The 21235-nt window shown below is 32.1% G+C and overlaps 1 protein-coding gene across 2 annotated transcripts in view; it reads left to right on the forward strand.

Moving 5' to 3' along the window:
• The window catches only part of LOC140437146 (adenylate cyclase type 2-like), a 559227-nt gene that overhangs the window by 308676 nt on the left and 229316 nt on the right, over positions 1-21235 (forward strand). For both annotated transcript variants that reach the window (XM_072526486.1, XM_072526487.1), the window contains exon 8: positions 15542-15674. In XM_072526486.1, coding sequence (XP_072382587.1) covers positions 15542-15674 — 133 coding nt within the window. The remainder of the gene's footprint in view (positions 1-15541; positions 15675-21235) is intronic.

Below are 21235 nucleotides of genomic sequence, written 5' to 3' on the forward strand. Positions count from 1 at the left end.
AAATAAAACACCTAAAGTTTTTAATCTAAGAAATGGAGATAAGTATAATTTGAGTAATATTTGTGTTTTTATCGAACGAAAAAATATTGAAAATGCCGGTCGTCTTCATCCCTTATTTGTGGGAGATATCTTACACAAAAAACTAAATGTTAACAATATTAACCAAATTAGATCTGTTGGAAAAAATAGAATAAAAGTTAGTCTAAAAACATGTTCTGATGCCAATGCTTTAGTAAACAATCCTCTTTTATCAGAAAATGATCTTGTAGCGTTTATACCAAATCATTTATTAGAAATTAAGGGTTTGATAAAAGATATTGATACTCAATTCGATACGAAATATATTTTAGATAACATAAAATCTCCTTCAACAGTAGTTGATGTTAAACGTACACATCGTAGAATAGAAAAGGATGGTGATATACAGTATGTCCCCAAAAAAACCATTATTGTAACTTTTGAAGAGAACACTTTACCTAATTATATTTCAATAAATAGTGTATATTTTTCAGTGGAGCGGTTTTTTAGCAGAGTTACACAGTGCTTCAGATGTCTACGCTATGGTCACATTTCTAGGCAATGTAAAAATATTGAAGAGTTATGTATTAAGTGTAGTAATGTAAAAGCTGAAAATCATGTTTGTCACGATTCAGAAATTCGCTGTTTATATTGTAAAACAAATGACCACGTTTCTATTTCAAGAAAATGTCCTCATTATGAAAAACAACGTAAAATTAAGAATGTTATGGTTGAACTAAATATTTCCTTTATTGAGGCAAAAGAATATTGTGAAATGTCTTATTCTGGTATATCTGTAAACAATAGTTTTTCTATTTTATCCAACTCCAATTTTCCGCCTTTACCAGCGATTGAATCTAAGTCTGGAAATTCTAACTCCCTTTTACACTCAAATTTTAAGAATAATAGCAATTACGTTTTGCCCACCCATCCTACACGAAGTCCTACCGGCCATAGCAATAAAAAACGTCGAATTTCTAATGACACTCCTCCTCCACAACCGATGTTTCCGTTTCAGTTTGGCCCTAATCAACCACTGCCTCGAAATAATAATCCACCAAATTATCAAAATTTAAATAACAAAAACATTGTAAAGTCAATTGCAGATTTTATAGTTGAATTTTTAAAAGGTATTCATACCATTGAAGATATCAAAAATTTGAATAATGATTTAATTCAAACAGGAATAAATAAAGTGTTGGAGGACACATGTAAAAAGTAACCTTCACTCCATTACCAAAGACATTAAATATTTGTCAGTGGAATGCACGTTCTGCTGTTTCGAATAAAAATAGTCTAATGCATTATCTTGTAAATAATAATATTGATGTAGCAATAATAAGTGAAACATGGTTTAAACCCAAAAAAGTATATAGTTTCGTAGGTTATAATGTAATTCGTAAAGATAGACAAGATGGTTTTTCAGGAATTTGCATTTTGGTCAAAAAGTCGATTTCACACCAAGAATTAAGCATAGTTTCCAATTTTAATGTCGATCTTCTTGTTTGTGGTATTAATATCAAATTCAACAATAAAACTTTAAGTATAATTTCCGTTTATAGGTCACCGGATATTAAAACCAACACAACTGATTGGGTAAATATTTTTTCGCAGTTTTCAACTCCATGTATTATTGGTGGGGATTTTAATGCGCATCATGCTACTTGGGGATCCCATAAAAACGATTCTATTGGTAAACAACTCATTGAAGCAAGCAATAATTGTGATTTTGTAGTTATGAATACTGGCGAACCCACGTGTATTACCCGGCCAGGATGCAATGATTCTATGATAGATGTTACCTTTTGCTCCTCGGACGTAGCTAGTGATATAGATTGGGCAGTTTACTCTGACACACTTGGATCGAATCATTTTATGATAAAAATAATTCTTGCAAGGCAGCAAATTCCGCAGGACATCACAATTCCGCGATATAGATGGAACCTAAAAGGAGCTAATTGGGAACAATATAAAGGGTTTGTGGAAGACTACTTTTATAACTTTACTGATGCAGAATATCCAACCACCAAAGAAAAATATGCATTCTTAATCAATTGTATAAATAATGCGGCACAAAGAACTTTAAAAGAATACAGACCGTTTAAGTGCAAAAATCGAACACCTTCACCTTGGTGGGATGCAGAATGTGACAACATAATTTCTGAAAGGAAACATGTACTGCAAGTATACAAAGCAAACCCCACAAAAGATAATTTTCTTGCATACCAAAAATGCATGGCACTTACTAAACGAACATTAAAAGAAAAAGCTAAAAAAAGTTGGATTGAATGGTGTTCCAATCTCAACAAAAATACTCCAACTAGCATGATATGGAAACAAGCAAAAAAAATGAATCGTAAAACAATAAACATTGGTAAGCCACATAATGATGATTTAATAGATGAGTTTTTTAATCATGTAGCTCCCCAGACTGTTCCTTTCACTGTAAATATCGAACATACGATCTTAGATAAAAAACATTTTTTGGCAAATAATTTTTACATTAATGAACTAAATTATGCTTTAAGAAATAAAAAAAGTACTGCCCCGGGTTTTGATCAAATAAAGTATCCGATGTTAGAGAACCTACCAATTATAGCAAAAAGTTTTCTTCTACAAATTTTTGATGAGATGCTTGCAGGTGAGTGCATTGAAGATTTTAGGAAAATTATAATCACACCGATTCCTAAACAAGGTAAAGACCCTAACTTGGCCCATTCTTATAGACCAATTTCTCTGCTATCATGTGTGCAAAAAACTTTCGAACGTATGATAAAACATAGGCTGGAATGGTGGCTACATAAAAAAGACCTGCTTACGCCCTGTCAATTTGCATACAAAAGAGGAGTGGGTACGCTAGATGCACTTACAACCTTAGTAACAAATATTCAAAATAATTTCTCTAGAAATAACTTTCTTCCAACAATTTTTATTGATATTGAGAAAGCATATGACACCTTAAACTTAAATATTTTGAGTAAAAAAATGATTATTGATTTTAACATTCCTAAGGCAATAGTGTATGCTATTATCGGATTATATTCAGAAAGACATGTTTATGTCAGGGATTTTAACAACCATTTATTAGGCCCAAGATATGTTTTCACAGGAATTCCACAAGGAGCTGTCTTAAGTCCTTTTCTTTTCAATTTATACACAGCTGACCTACATAAATTAAAGTTGGAAAAATATCCTTTTAAGATCATCCAATATGCAGATGACTTCTGCATTTACTGTGAAACAAAGAAGAGAGATGAAGCTTTTGGATTTTTAATGGATACCTACAACGTTGTAGAAATATGGTTGGAAGAAAATCACCTTCAGCTGTCGGCCACAAAATCAGCAGTGACCATTTTCAGTAGACATAATATTCCCAATATCGAAACATTTATAGTAAAACAGCGAGAAATTCCTTTTAAAAAGGTAATTAAATATTTGGGCATTATACTGGATCACAAGCTCACATGGAAATTTCACATAGAATATATGTTAAATAGATGTGAAAAAGGCCTAAACTTTCTGAAAATGACAACTAAAACTTGGTGGGGAACAGATGTTCAGACTTCCTTACTTTTTTATAGAACTTACATTCGCTCTATCATAGATTATGGATGTTGGTTATATGGATCTGCCAGCAAGAACTTACTAAACAAATTAAACATATTTATAAACCAGTGTTTGCGTATCTGTATTGGTGCCATGAAGACAACTCCTATTGAGCCCCTTTATGTTGAAGCACGTGAGCCTCCAATTTCTCTTAGAAGACATTTCTTGGCCGAAAAATTTTTACTGAAAATTAAACACCAGAACACTTTCCTTTATACCGAATTAACAAATTTAAACAATTATGATTTAACGAATAAATATTGGATTAAGAAAAATTCTCCAACCCTATGTGAAGCTCTTAGAGAAAACACAGTTTGTGCCGATGAAGCTATTAATTTAAAATCACACACAGATATAAATGATTTTGAAGCTCTTTTTTATAGCGTTAAATTTATTAAACCAAATTATGTTAACACTGGAAGAGCAAATAACAACATTATAACAAGCATCTTATCCAATTGGGATTACTACAGTACTATCTACACGGATGCCTCCAAATCAGAAGACGGTACAGGATGTGCCTTTTACATCCCCATGGAGAAGGTAGAAAAAATGTTCAAATTAAAAGCAAATATTTCCATATTTAGTGCGGAAGCAATTGCCATATATCAAGCCCTACTTTTTGTTTCTAACAGAGATTCCTCCGTTATTATTGTTTCAGATTCCATGTCAGTTCTCACAGCCATTAACCAACCTTTTTTTCCAAACTCATACTCCAATCCCTACATAATATTAATTAAAAAATTAGTTAAACACTTTAAGGAAAATAAAAAAAATGTGATATTTATATGGGCGAAAGCACACAGTGGAATTAAACATAATGAACATGTGGACCAACTAGCCAAATTAAGTATTTATTCAGTGGATACCACAGAATTTCTACCCAGTATTTCTGATTTGGTTGCTTCACGCAAGGCAGTTTTAAAATATAAATGGAGTGACCTATGGTCTGAGTTTTGTTTTACCAACCCAAATAGATACACTTCTTTACACACAACTGTCCCTGTTGCACATTGGCACAGAACTTATAATGTCCCTAGGCGTTATATAACAACCATATTTAGGCTTAAATTTGGACATGCTTGTTTTCCTGCTCATCTTGCAAGGATTCATGTGATCGAGAGTAAAAACTGTTTGGAATGTGGAGTAGAAGGTGACCTAGATCATGTAATTTTTGGTTGTGCCAAATATAATTTGGAGTCCACCTTATTATATAATAATATAGTTCGTATTACCGGTAAATCTCCGTTTAACGTTTTATCTGCCCTAGCGACTCAAAATAGATTAATTTACGATTGCATAATCGATTTTTTGACCAAATGTAATATTTTTCTTTAGTTAAAAAAAAAAATTTTTTTTGTTTTACTTTTTACCTTTGTTTTCTCTCCTTTATATGTTTAATCCTATTTACTGTGTATGTAATATATTATAATGTCCTGATGGTCCCCTGGACGTGAAACGAGTGACCCATGTTAATTGTATATGTTTGTGGATATATATGTGTATGTATTATTTATATTTTTTCTCTTCTTTTTGTTAAATGTTGTAAATTTATCTATTTTAGTCTATTCGATTGCAAATAACTCAAAAACTTTTTACTGTACCTAATGAGATTAAAAGATCATGTAACTGGCTGTATGGCAAACTGCCGAAGCCATAAAAATAAATAAAAAAAAAAAAAAAAAAAAAATAATGTGATCTGTACAACCACTATCTAAAAGCCATTTTATTTCAATACAATTATTTACATTACCTATTTCAGTATTTTGCGCATTAACTGGCATATCCTGAGCAAGAGCAACTGTTGTAAGCCAACAAGCGCTGTTCCGCTCTTCGTTCTTCTGTCCTTGTCGGTTGCACCGCTGTGCACTTGTTCCATGTATTCCGCGCTGCCCACGTGAATGGCCATGTCCCCTGAAGTAGCTTCCTCTTCCGGCATGTCGACCTCGCGTTTCTCTCCACGAGCCACTGTTTGTCGTTTGTCTGCCATTACCCGACGCTTGATTTGCGCCATGTTTGCAATCTCGCTTGAAATGACCAACTTCGCCACACTGGAAGCATGATCGATCCTGTCGAACTTTATTCACCACAAATGTACTGGATTTTCTTCCAAAATCATTCTTTTGATTTTTTAATTCGGACATCATAACCTTAGTTTTTACGTAGTCTGCAGTTTGATCCTCTTCTTTTAATGTAGCTATTAAATCACCAATATAACTGTACGACTCTGGCAACGTGTTTAACATATAGTTCAATTTTTCCTTTTCAGATACACTAGCACCCGCGCTTTTTAACTCGTTTATAGCTTTTTCGAAGTCACTAAAAAATGTTGCACAGTCTCCATAGATGTTCAATTTTAATCTCTCCAAGTTATTTCTACATACTATCTGCAATGCCGTTGACTCTTTCAAATATAAATTATCAAATTTCTTTATCATCTCATACGCCGTAGTTTTTTCGTCGATATACTCCATCTGTCTATCCGATATTGCACCACATATATAATTCATTGCTTTTACATCATCGTCATCCCAGTCTGTATCATTTTCATTTTTCGGTCTGGTTACCACAACATCACACTTCTTCATTTTTAAAAATAGCATAAGACGTTTTTTCCACATTTTATAATTTTCCCCATCAAATATAGGTATTCTAAAATCACTACTACCGGCCATCTTGTGTCACACCTTTTTTTATAAACTGTACCAAACTTGTTCTGTTGTAAAAGGTACGACTTTTTAACCACGGACCTCTGCTTCCATGTTAAGGTGTGGATAATAAACAGTCGTACTTTACTAATATTAAGGCTTTATTTCCTATAACATACATACTACTCACTAACCTAACTTAAGCCTATATCTCCATGCTTCTTAGTTCTTACATCTTCTACTACATGACACTCAATTTCATTGACATTACTGTCTGTCATGTCAACTGATGATACTATGGGTGCGTTCCACTTACACTCACACCAATATACACTGCATATACAATATAAATGTATTACATTCTCAACAATGCGCAATACCTTTCAATGTTTTCGCTGATAATCAAAAAGATTGGAAAACTTTGATAATGCCTGTTATGAAAAATTCTGAATTGTCTAGTGAAGTGTGGAACGTTAGAGAATATATATTAACAGATGTTGTTGACATTTTGTAACAGTTGTAATTGAAATTTTAAAGTTTACAGTTATCAGTTTGTTAAAGTATTGTAAACAAGTTGGTGTTTGAATAAAGATATTTTAAAGAAAAGTCACAATAAAATGTTTCTCCATGCGTCTAGCATTTATCCAACTTCCATAATGCATTAATTAAATCTTACCACACATCCTCAGAATATAATGTGGTCCAACTACTTTTCCTTTCTTTATTTACTGAAGTGCTTCCACGTTCGTATATTATTCTGGTGACGATGACTGTTACTTATCTGTTAACTTAATTGGTTTTTTTTTGTCAAATTCTTCACTTAATAAACTGTTAATTAGTATATTAATGTTTTCATCTTGGATATATTTAATCTGATTAAAATCTTTAGTAAAAATCTATTATTATAATATATATATATATATATATATATATATATATATATATATATATATATATATATATATATATATATATATATATGTAAATACTTTTTTCTTTTTGGGTGTGGTAGTCAATAAAAAATAGAGCTTTGCTAAGGCGTACTATTTATTCTGAATCCAAGCTTTCGGTGGTTTTTTGCCACCTTTATCAAGGTCTACAAAGAAAATTACTATGTTGTAACAAACTGAATGGTGCCAAAAAGGCTGTAAAAAACTATAAAAAACTTACCCGAATGTAAGATTCGTGGCATAAACAACAACGTTAAATAACATGATAAAACTGAGGTTGCAACTAAACTTAAAAATGTTACTGTTAAAAAACACTTTAAAAATTACTAAAAACGTTAAAAGTTAAAAACAAAATGAAGGACGACATGTTGAAACAGTCGTCGTTGCAGGCTTGATTTCAGTCACATTTCACGAGCAGAAAGAGAAAGTGAGTGGATAATTATTGTTTAAATAGTTTGGAGAAAATACAAAAAACAACTTTGAAAATAACGTCTAACAGAATACTGTTAGTGAATTTTTAGTACTGCCAACTGTATTACCAACTTGAAATTAAGCGGGAAATTAAAAATGTAAATTATAACATAAGCAATCGAAAGAAAATAGTATTTAGTAAATAGGTTTAGAAAAAACAACTCAAAACAAAACAAAACTGAATTAGTAATTGCAGTTTGATCGTAAATATTCAATTAATAATGAAATTTCAAAAAAAGGAAAGAACCAAAGAAAACTCTGAGATGCAAAATAGCTCAGTCAAAAGTCAATATAAAATTGTAAATTTTGCTAAGATTCTGGATCTCAGATCTCTTATTAAGATTGTTATTATCACTCTTGCTGATATGTACCATCTCTAAGAAAGTTCTCTTGAATTTATTTTTCTCTCTGGCTAATATTTTTACATTGTTGAAATCTATCTTATGGTCTAGATCGATAGTATGCTCTGCCAAAGCACAAGTAGGTTTGTTTAATCTACAATCACTCTTATGAGAAATAATACGGCTAGACAGATTCCTTCCAGTTTCACCAATGTACGTGGATGGACATTCAGTACATTGAATGCAATAAACAACATCTGTAGTCTCTAGAGTGGTTAGGGGTTGTTTTATTTTGCTATACAGCTGACGTATGGTTTTGATGTTCTTGTTAGCTATTTTGATATTCTTAAAGTCTTTAAAAATCTTAGTGAGTTCAACGGTTAGTTTCGGAATATATGGAAGGGCATAAAAATACACACTTGTTGGAGCAGAAATATTTTGTGCTGAGGGCACTGATTGTGACATAGTAAGTATGTTGTTTCTATTAGCAAAGGGGACATTAAAAATTAATTTATTTATCAGTCTTAGAGGATATGAATTTTCAACAAAAATATTGCGTAAGAGGTTGAGATCATGTTGGAGATAATCCGGATGAGACAACCTTTTGACACGTTCTTTCATCGCTAGGACTAAATTAGTTTTCATCCTTGGGGGGTGGTAGGAGTGGTAGCTTATGAATCTATTGCTACATATGGGTTTTCTATACCATTGTGTTTTCACAACATTATCCTCACATCTATGCAAACTCATGTCAAGGAAAGGCAAAGATCCCTCCCGCTCCTCCTCGCATGTGAATTGCAAGTGTGGGTTTTGTTGGTTGAACACATTTAACGTAGAGTGTATGGAGTCTGCAGGTAGTGCCAAGATTAAGTCATCCACATATCTCTTTATGAACGGTATTTCAAAATTGATTTGTTGCAAACTATCTTCAATCAAATCATCTAAGACATAATTGCACAGTATTGGTGAAATACTGGAACCCATTGGAGTACCAAAGACTTGTTTGTAGTAACAGTCATTAAAAATAAAAACATTAGAGTCAAAAACAAAAGAAATGAGTTTTTTGATATTAGCTAAGTTAAGGGTTGTGTGTATTGATATGTCATCCCAGTGTTTCTCAACGCTAACCAATATTGTGTGTAATGGTAAATTAGTGAACAGAGACACTACATCAAAACTAACGAGCTTATAGTTCGTAGGTAATTTAAAGTTATTAATAAAAGAACTGAAACTGAAAGAGTCCTGAATGCAAAACTCGCTGTTATTACTGTACGTTTCTGTGAGAATATTAGTTAAAAAACTTGCTATGGGGCCATTAGGTGTACCTATTGAGGACACTATTGGTCTCATAGACAGAGTAGGTTTATGAATTTTTGGGAGAGCATAAAATCTAGGAGCAATTGCATTGTAAATTTTCAAACTTTTACCAACTGATTGATCTATTTGATTCTCCTTTACCAAATCAGAAACTAGTTTATTAGCCTTTTGTTGCAAAGTACACACGGGATTATTGTTCAACTTTTTATAATATTTAGTGTCAGTGAGTAAGTCTTCACATTTTTGTATATAGTCCCTAGTGTACATTGCTACAGTGACATTGCCTTTGTCGCTCTGGACAATCTTGATCTCAGGGTGATGTTTCAAAAAAGTTTTGCATTTGATATAATATTTATTTAAGAAATGGTCTTTTTCATCTTTGTTGAGAAAGTTAGTAATTATATTAGTGCATTTGGACCTCAGAATATCCTTATCGACATTCTCAATTGGTCTTAAAATGTTTTCGATGTCTGCCAACAAAGAGGAAACTTTAAAATCTTTTTTGTTAGGAAGTAAAGCAAACTTAGGGCCTAAAGCCAACAACTTTTTAACTTCTACAGGAAATTCTAAGTCTGTGAGGTTTTTAAACCAACTCTCCCTGAAATCAATACTGTCAAAACTATCTAATCTGAACTTATTAAATTTATTGATATTGGTTCTCTTAATTTTATGAAAAAGATTGTTATAAATTACTTGTTGTCTACGTTTGAACTCAACATATGTGTAATAATTAAGTATAGATTTTGATTTGGCCTGGAGATCTTTTAGCTTATTTTCTAAATGATTAATATCAGCAAAAGTAATCTTAATTTCTAGATTGAGAATATTTTTTCCAAACCTTTTACTAAGTCCTTGAGCACGAAAATCTATCTCTCCTCTCCTATGATGAAGTAAATTATTCACATTTGTCAAGCTGTTCGTGATATGGTTCGGAAAACAATCTGCATTTCGACACTTAATTAAAAAAGTCTTTCTGTTCCTTAACGCTGCCAGTTTGGTGTTCACATTAGCCCATTCCTTTAGATACGACACAAGTAATGGTCCGTATTGGAGTCTGATGTCCTCATAAAAACCCATACTACAAAGTAAGAAAAAGTAGTCCAAAGTTTTTTGACTAGCCAACCACCGAAAGCTTGGATTCAGAATAAATAGTACGCCTTAGCAAAGCTCTATTTTTTATTGACTACCACACCCAAAAAGAAAAAAGTATTTACATATATTTTTTCCAAACTAGTCAAAAAACTTTGGACTACTTTTTCTTACTTTATATATATATATATATATATATATATATATATATATATATATATATATATATATATATATATATATATATATATATATATATATATATATATATATATGGAATAAATTCATTATTTCAAAAACAGACGACTTTTAAACTTTAAATCTTAAAACACGTCAATTTTAATTTTTGAATAACTATCAACTGATATATAATTATGTGTTGGACATTACGTCATCAGTGTCGGCGTAATGACGTAATCGACGATTATTTTAAATACAAACCGAGGTCACGCGACAGTTCATTTGAAAGGTCTTTGCAACGATGTAATCACTTGAATATTTATTTCTACAGGGTTGACCAAAATTATGAACTTTGTTATTTAACATGGAATTACAATAAATATTCATTCACTGAACTAAAATATACTAAGAAACTCCACTGGGAAGAAAATAAAATAGTTTTTTAGCTGTTTCCAAAAAATACATTGATAAAAAACAATGCTACATTATAATCTGAAATAATTATTGTAGTAAGTATTTAAAGTTATTTTTCAAAAATTAACATTGTCATTGAGTCGTCTTTATTTGTCAATGATCTGTGAGTCTGTCAAATAAAAGACGTCAAATTTTTACTCTTAAGCATTAAAACAGTATTTACAAAGCTGAAACTAACAGAAACAGAACGAATCCAGATTTTAATCATGATTGGTTATGGGTATAGCGGAAATTCGTAACTTATTTAATGCTAAATGCCCTAATCGCGAAATAATTACTTAATCAACAGTAAATAAAATTGAAAAAAAAATTAGAGAAACGGGCCGTGTTAAAGATCTTCCCAGAAGAGGTAGACAATCAATATCCGAAGCGAAGAAACTGGACGTTGTACTGGCGCTTCAAGAAAATCCCCGTACCAGTTCTAGGCAGGTCGCACTAGATAATAATGTCCACCGATCAACTGTTGTAAGGGTGGTAAAATAGGAGAAGTGTCATCCATACATAGTACATCTGGTCCAGGAGCTATTAAAGGTTACTTTGATAGAAGAATCGAATTTTGCGAAACGGTTATGAAAAAATGTAACAGAGATCAGGATATAAGGGGGCCCATCGAATGACCACCAAGGTCTTCATATTTAACTTTGTTAGACTTTTTCTGTAGAGATATTTAAAGAGAAGAGTGTATCAAAATCAACAGAATAATGTAGAAGAGTTGAAAAAACGTATCAGAACGAACATTGGACAAATAACACCTGAAGTCATCGAAAACGTTAGGAAAGAATTTATTGCCCATCTTACACCTTCTACTATTGCTGAAGGTCGTCAATTTGAACATTTGTTGTAATTTAATTGTATTTAAGTAAACATTTATTGTAAGTTAATTGTATTAATAAACCAACAGTTTTGGTGAACCCTGTAGAAATAAATATTCAAATGATTACATCGTTGGAAAGGCAATAAGGAGACCTTTCGAATGAGCTATCGCGTGACCTTGGTCATATCTTTATATATATATATATATATATATATATATTTATATATATATATATATATATATATATATATATATATATATATATATATATATATATATATATATATAAAGATATTTTAAATTTTAACATGCTTTTTATTAAATGTACAGTGTCATCAACAATAATGTTATTTTAGTATTAATTTTATTTATGTGTATAATCTTCCAATTTCTGTAAGTATTGTAAATCTAAGTGTACGTCAGTGTTTTGAAATGTTTGTTTTTTACAGTACTTCCGATGAAGCCATCAAATAAATGGCGAAATATTGAGATTTAGAAAAAACAAAGATTTTTTATTTAATAGACCACATACCCGATATTTCTAACATATTTATATATATATATATATATATATATATATATATATATATATATATATATATATATATAGACGGTTGAAGATAACCGGGAACGACCCAATACTAAGGAAGCAATAAAAAACGGGCGCTTCTTAGTGAGTGTCTTTCATTAAGAGTCAAGCTTTCGCCACATAATTTTGGGCTTCATCAGAACTTGCTGTAATGGAAAAGCATTCTTTACAATATCATAAGTAGAGATGTTATTTTAATCTTACCTTAATGTCGACATTATCTCTTAGTGTTTTACGTTTTTTACATACTTTTTTTTTTAATTACAGGTATAATAACCACATGGTTCTTCTGCTGTTCTAAGTTTGTGTTAAATTGTAAACTGTACTTAGTTTCAATTTATTGTTTATACAACTTAACTATTTAATGTTTAATGTGTTAATGTTGTAATGTATATGTATATATTTGGAATATATTCAATGGTTGAATAGGAGAGGTTTTATCGGTCAATAATTGGCAAATAAAAGTCGTCAACTACTTTATTGATTTATTCGAATACGTTTCGCTTTTATTTTTAAAAGCATCATCAGTTCACTACAAATAAAAAAGCTTTTAGAATATAAGTAAACAACCAACAGGGTTCATACTTACAAAAACAATTTGTAGGGTTTTTTTTATAGATGTTATAAAACCTCTACGATAACTATTAAACTACATCGTATGTTTTGCTATATATGTATATATATATATATATATATATATATATATATATATATATATATATATATATACTTTATTATTCAAATTATCCACAGAGAATTATTTGAAATCATAATTAAAATTTAATCATAAAACTGATTGACCAGCTTTGTCATTAACAGAGAGTACAGAATGTATTTCCATAGAACACTAAATAGTGAACCAAATATCAAATATAATTTTTGTATTTTACTTTCATAATATTTACAATGAAATATAAAATATTTAAACGATTGCGATTCTGTTAATGGTTTTACTTTTTAATATGAACGTCATATTATGTCCTATTATGTCATATTATGTCCTGTAAAAACATTAATCATTTTTATTACTTTTTTCAAATAAAACTCGAGTGGTTTAAAATTAGCTGAATAAAAGAATCTCATATTTCATATCACTTGACGTTTTCCCGTGTCCGGTTCAAAATTGCAAAATATTCCCTTGAAGGGAAAGAGAAAAGAGTACAAACACTCAGAAAGTAAAATAAATAAAGCTGAACAACAGACACCGACAAAACTATTAATCTTCACAAAGGCATTCAAATAGAAAAGAATTATTTGTGTTTGTTAAATAAGGAAAAGCTTTAAAACTGAAGCTTTAATTATTATTAGGTATATAACTAGATAAATGGACTAGAATTTTTAAAGTAAAATATTTTTAAAGTAAAAGGAAAAAAATATAAAAACTGTGTTTATGAAAAAACTAATGTGTTTAATATCTGCAACGTTCTGCTGGTCTACATGTCTGTAGATAAATTGTTATTTATTTGAACTAAAAAATATAATTTTCCTTATTTCTGGACTTCAACCAATATCTATGGTTTCGTGGTAGCTGAAATAGCTGAAGTAGCTAGACAGCTGAAAGCTATAAACAGAAACGAACCTAAGACCTTTATTATTAATTTTAGCAAAAATTTAAAGAAATCAAAATTGTATAAAATATAATTCTCTTCATTTTTATTTATATACAGTTATGTCTAAAATTATTAATAAACGAGACAATTCAATAATTTATGCTTCCCCCTTCCTTCCACTATTTTCTTCCTTCTTAACTCGGAAAATATTGACCGCACGAAAAAAAATGTAAGAAAAGTTGTAGAAAATCGCATTTGCAATAATTTCGGTCGGTACCATTTTTGTGGAAAAGTAAAAAATGGAGTAAATGTTAGTCAAAAACGGTTGTCCTTTAAATTTAAGATGGCGGCTAACACAACGGCGGAATTCAGTCGCGATTTAATTTACGATTAAATTTACACTACTATTGTCCCCCGCTCTAAGGGTATAATATAGACCCATGACTCTAGGTAGAGTAGAGGTTCACTGGTTTCTGCTTCTATTTTTGCCATCTACGAACACCTCAAGTATTCAAAGTAATCGACCCCCTGGAACTTATTTTCACCGATTTTTATTTATGCTTTTTATGATTTTTTCTCTCTCTGATCTCCTTGTCTTACGCTACGTTCTATATTGATGTCATTTGTATCTCCTTCGGTTGTTTTGACTCTTGCTGGTGAGTCCTTTATTATCTCTAGTAAGTCTTATTAACTTTGCTGGTATTTCCATTCTTTTCATTTCTTTTAATAATTGTTGTCTGTTTATGCTGTCGAAGGCCTGTTGGAAGTCGATGAATAATATGTGTAATAATATAAATAATAAAATTTGGAGTAGCTCGCCATGCAAGGTCAAATTTCATCCCAACTAGACTAATATGAATATATAAAATAATAGGACGGGTGTGGTAATATGGGGTCGATTACTACTCTCGCCAACCCCGAGGTGTAAGACCGTCATTATCGGGTACGTAGCACAGGTAAAATACGTTTGCCTAAGCGATGCCACAGAGCTGAAAACTTTTTGAGTTGTTATAACGTTGGTATGGAATGGTCGCACTGGTGTTTAACAATTTTTCATCTCAACTCGTGGAAATAAAATAGACATAGCAACAAAAAGAGATGACCCAGAAGAGTGACTCACAAAGGAGTGAATCTTCTGGATCTACAAGTATAAAGGGTGGCCACCTCAATCGTGAACTCTGTCTTTGCCTCAAATAGGTCTTCATACGCAATCAGGGTACTAAAAGTAAACCTTCAGCAGAGTAAGGCCTTGATACAAAAGACGTGAATATACTAAGGCCAATAAAAGATCTATCGGTAATTGGAGGCGAACTTGCATGTTAATGAATATAACAATTATTATAACTCGTAAAATTTTATAACAAACAAATTTCGCATAAAATAATTATAGGCAAATTTTGGTATGATTTATTGATGATGATGATGATTTATTTTAAAAATATTTACAAATAAAAGTTTTTCAGAATTCATTTTTAAGTTTTTCTATTTTTACAGCCGTGTCCATATCACACGAGCCACGCTTAATCAACTAGGCGATAAATTCCAAGTCGAAAATGGCGAAGGAGCAAGCAGGGAAAATTATCTGTCAGATCATAAAATAGAAACGTTCCTTATAGTACCACCAAAGGTAAGATGTATAAGTTTTTATGTTGGCTTTATTACTAAGTGTTAGGCATATTTTATTTCTTTTGTCATCTATCAAAATATTTTAGCAATTATAAAAAGACCGCCCAGCAAAACTAACCGAACACTAAAGTTTAAGTAAAATTAAAAAGCAATAGAAAAGGAGTATTTCCTCCTCGAGTTCGTATAATAGCTTTCATCCTTTCTGGCACAGATTGGATCAAAGCAGCATTACCGTTTTGCGGTATTAGTCCTTTGAAAAATTAAATTAGGATTGCATTTTTGAGAGGACGCAATTTAATTTTTTTTATGTGGGGGGGGGGGCGGTAAGAATAAGCTTGAGTTCTAAGTTTGTGGGGGTCGCCCCATGCTTTCTGTTTTGTATACTGTGTATCTTGGGATAATGTTGGTACGGTGATCTTATTAAACTGTATCTCTTTCGATTGGTTCTTTTTCGTGCAACGCAAGTGCACGAAAAAGAACAAATTTTTATTTATTTTTATAACTTTATTTTCCACTTTACAATAAAAGTAATAGAAATAGAGTTGTAGACAATTTAATTTGCTACAAATAATTTTTAATATCATTTTCTGTAGAGCTGCTAGTTTACGAGATACAGCGCAAAAACCCTTTGCACCGCTTTTTTCAAGATGGCGGCTGAAGGACCAGGATAGCGACGCCACAAACTTGAACCTAAGCTTATACTTACCCTCCCAACATATCAATGTCCTTAAAAAGTTACATTTGGGTGGGCTATATTTATTCACTTTTGTTTATCAGCGACTGTTCTGAGCCTACCACAGTTTCTAATTCGCTATAATTTTGCCCAACTTTTATCTCAAATTGTCACACTAAGGTTCTATGGGGTTAAGGTCGGAAATGCTAGGAGGCCAGGCTAGTATCCGAATAGCAACATCTTTAAAGTTATTGTTACCCCGGCTATATGCTGCCAGATCTGTATGTACTTCCAAATACTTGCCGCTCCATACCATTATACCTCCACCCTCATTCTGTAGTCTACGAGAAAAGCAGCATTGGATATAGCATTCTCCAGACTTTCCCTACAATTTTTGGCGACCATCAGATAAAAATTTTTAATAACGAGACTCGTCTGTAAACAGAACGTTTCTCCACCTTTTCATATCCCAATCTGAATAAGCACGAGAGAATTCCAAGCATTGTTTTCGATCAGTCACGTCCAATAAAATGCACGTAACGGATACATAAGATGATACATTTTATTCGCTTAATTCTCTGCGTATGGTATCTAGTGAAACTATGGTACTATGAATATCGCAAGTATCCTAGTCAAAGCTGTAGCAGTAACTATCCGCTCTCGAAATACGTGCAGTCTAATAAAACGATCTTTCATGACGTTTGTTGCTCTTGGTCTTGTCTGTTCAGGTCTTCAGAAGTAAGAAGTCCATCCATGTAGAGCAAAAGCCTCTGCATAATGGTGCTCTAATCTGGCCTCATTGTAAATTATTCTTTAATATTAAAAACACTTTTATACGAAGTAATTCAACAAAACTAAAAAAATGGAATTTCAAGTATCTGATTAATTTTGTGGGCAGGGTTAATGCAAGATTAAAGATGGGAACAAGAAAATTTACGAACTTCTAAAATATATGTACGTAAATAAAAGTTGGAAATAAGAACAAAACTTGGATAAAAAAAACAAAAAAATTGTTCAATGACTAATATAAACAAGCCATACAAAAAAGAAATGAAAAACACTAAAAATATGTGGAAACAAGAACCAGAGAAAGAAGAGCAAGATACGATGCCGATAAAATATGCTGAACAGAGAGAAGAAAGTACGAGAACGCTAATATACAGAAAATGGCAGAAAATCTCAAAAGCAACGATATAAGGAAAGCGTATAGATATCTACGCAATTTAAGAGAAGAATACAAGTCCCGAACAAAGCTATGCAGAAATACAGAAGGGCAAATAACCAGTGATCCAAAAGAAATAAAATCAATCTGGAAAACCTGTTTCCAAACTCTCTTAAGCACGCAAGAAAATGAAGAGCATATGGACATGCATCACATTGAGGGAGACACAGAAAATATAGAACCCTTGACCATGGAGAAAGTAAAACAAGCAAGACGAGCACAGAAGAATAACAACGCTCCAGGTATTGACAACGTCCCCTCTGAGCTATATAAATGAGGTGGCGAACACCTAGTAAAACAAATGCATATGAACAAGATTTGGAATGACGAAAAGATTCCTAGCGACTGGAAAACCGGGATTATATGCTCAATCTATAAAAAAGGGGATAAACTGAAAATTAAAAATGATCGCGGTATAAGCCTCTTGTGCATAGCGTACAAAGTTTTTACCTATAATCTAAATAAACGACTCCAACAATTAACTGAAAATATTGTCGGAGAATATTAAACCGGTTTCCGACAAAGAATATCTATAACTGATTAGCTATTCACAGTGAAACAAATTCTAAACAAATCGTGGGAATACGATATTGACGTCCACAACATATTCATAGATTTTAAAAAAGCCTATGACTTAATTACTTAAACAAAAGTTTTATCAAATATTGCATAGCTTTAACGTCTCCCAAAAATACATCCAACTAGGAAAGACAACAATGGACTCGTCAACAGCAACTGTTAGAGTACAAAATAAGCTCACTGAGAACTTTTCAATAGTCAAGGGATTAAAACAAGGACACGGGCTGGCACCGATACTATTCAACCTGACTTTTGAATATTTGATAAGACAGCTGAATATAGGAAGTGGTAATCTCCTAACAAATAAATCAATGCAGATTGCTGTCTATGCCGATGACATTAGCGTTATGTCCCGCTGAACAGAAGAGGCGATAGAAATATATTCACAGTTATAAACAGTTGCAGAAGAGACCGGACTAAAAATAAATATTTAAAAGACAAAAACAATTAACACAGACAAGAGCTAGGGGAAACAGACGCACAGTTGAATTAAAGGACAATATTAAATTTGTAGAAAGCTTCACATATCTCGGAGTTATATTAAATACGGATGGAACAGAAGTACCAGAAATTCAAAGAAGAATAGTAAAGGGACACAAAGCTTACTGTTCTCTCGCCCATGAGTCCCGCTCCAAAAACACACACTGGACATCTAAAATTAGGGTCTACAAGACTAATATCAGACCTATAGTATGTTATGGATGTGAGTCATAGGTAATGCAGAAGACACAAAACGAAAGCTGGAAGTCTTTAAAAGAAAAGGCCTAAGGAAGATATTTGGACCTATTAACGAATACGAAGTATGGAGATTTAGGTACAACCATGAACTCGACGAACTGTTCAAAAATGACACTGATCTCAGAATTCGTTTAACTTTAGAGACTAAGATGAGCTGGTCATGTAGTGAGAATGGAGAACGGAAGATTGCCATAAAGAACCCTATATAGTAAAATACAGGGCACAGAACCAAAAGAAAAGCCACGGAAAAGGTGGGAGGATGAAGTGGCAGCGGACGGGCAAAATTTGCTAGATATTTGGGTCTAATAATAATAGTCTAATAATGGACAAAACACATTCTAAAATTTTTAAAATTTAGGTACAGATAGTAAAACTTAGTTTGCCATCTTTTACTGGTGTGTTTTAACTCTGACACATAGAGAACAAAAAGATAAAACCCTATGATTAAAAAGTAATTAGGTGTACTTAATATTATATTTCTTTTCAAAAAATACTAGAGGCCCATCTTAGGTGATTTTAATTTTTAAACTTGTCTTCATGGTATGCAACATGTTATGCATATAAGTGTAATTTATGTAGGTACAGGTAAATATTAATTTTATTTTGGATGTTTTTCCAGTAAGTAACAATAAATGTTGTTCAGTTTATCTATGTCTGACTTTTTATTGATACAAGGCGTACTAGATTTTATGGAACACATTTCTAAGAAAACACGTTTTGATAAGGTTGAATCATGCGATGATTTTGTCGAAAATGTAAAATATCTACCTATTGTTAGTACTGATTCGAGAAATTCGGCTCAGCCGTTTAGAAGTTATAAACGGTTAAAAACGCATGATTCTTACCTTTATTATTTTCGCTGCTGGAGGATTCACTGGTGGAATCGCTTTCTGCAGTAATATGCTTGTTTTGGAACTCACGTCTGTTGCTTGTGATTCCAGAACAACTAGGAGTAGCTAGTTCTACTTCTGTAAAAATCATTAAACAACTTTAGATAAATAACTAAATCCAAAAAAGAACCAAAACACTTACCTCCTGTATTTTTCTGGCCAGTATCACTTCCAGTCCAATACATAATCAGGATCATCATCACTATTATCAAAAAACAGGATCACTTTCGCAGCCGAAAACACTCTCAAAACTACTCATATTTAATTCTTAGTTAAACAGAGCTAACATCTTTAGCTCTCACTACCTACTAGGAGCTGCATGTGCAGCACCTACTGTCTGTGTCAAGTTAAGAATTCATAAAGGAGCCTTATGGGAAGCGGTGATGCCAGAACTACCGATAGACTGAGATAGGCGAGAGTAGTGGAGTTGCAGCGAAAAAGCAGGGCCGAACTGCATGTTATATTGCACATTAGACGTTTTTTCACTTAGGTAACTTTAAATTTTTTTTGTTTTTTTGAAAAATAAAAATTAAAGACATGTCTTTTTCTCACAACAGTTATTTATTAAATTTCGGCTTAGGTCATCATCAGACTCTTAAAAATATTCTTAATTGTTTAATGAACAAATTGAGTGAGTATTGTGGTAGATATTATTAGTGTCAGTAAAAAACATAAAAAAACAATAAAAACTTCTGTATATTTTAAAAAAAATACAACAGAACCATAGAAATGTAACAAATTATTTGGTTTTTTAGTTTGACATTTATATATTTACAATATTACAATTATCAAAAACTATGTACATTCTTCGTCCATATCCAAATCGGAATTGTCACTACTATCATATAAATCTATAACTATGGGAGTTACGTCTTCCATTAGACCGTCCACTTCCCAAAATTTTTTCTCCAGAGTCATTACATGTTGAATATAGTTTTTCCAGTTATCAGACGTAACATTTGAAAACGCTTTTTTTATGAGGTCCTCCATATCCTTCGCTTTGAAGGTGCTGTTATTTACGGCCACATGCCTTTTTACTTGGCTCCATACCATTTCAATTGGATTTAATTCGCAATGGTATGGAGGCAAACGAAGCACTTTGACATTATTTTGTTGTTTACAAAGTTCTTCAATTTTGTAATTATCAAAATTTTGTTTAAATTGCGCGACTACCTCCAAAAGCTCGCACTTCAGATAATTTTCTTCAAAAAATATGTCTTTTTGTCTTAACCAGTCCATAATGTTATTCTTATTCCACGATTGGTTAGGCAACAACTCGGTTTTTACACTATGATATGGAGCATTGTCCATAACAATAACCGTTTTTCGAACTAAGTTGGGCAACAGTTTGTTTTCAAACCAGTTCTCAAAACACGGACCGTCCATTTCGTCGTGATAATCAGCGCTGTTTTTTTTTTGCAAGGAAAAACATTTCAGCACCGTTTACAAAACCATTTTCA

Source organism: Diabrotica undecimpunctata, chromosome 3, assembly GCF_040954645.1.
Source record: "Diabrotica undecimpunctata isolate CICGRU chromosome 3, icDiaUnde3, whole genome shotgun sequence".
Lineage (NCBI taxonomy): Eukaryota > Metazoa > Arthropoda > Insecta > Coleoptera > Chrysomelidae > Diabrotica > Diabrotica undecimpunctata.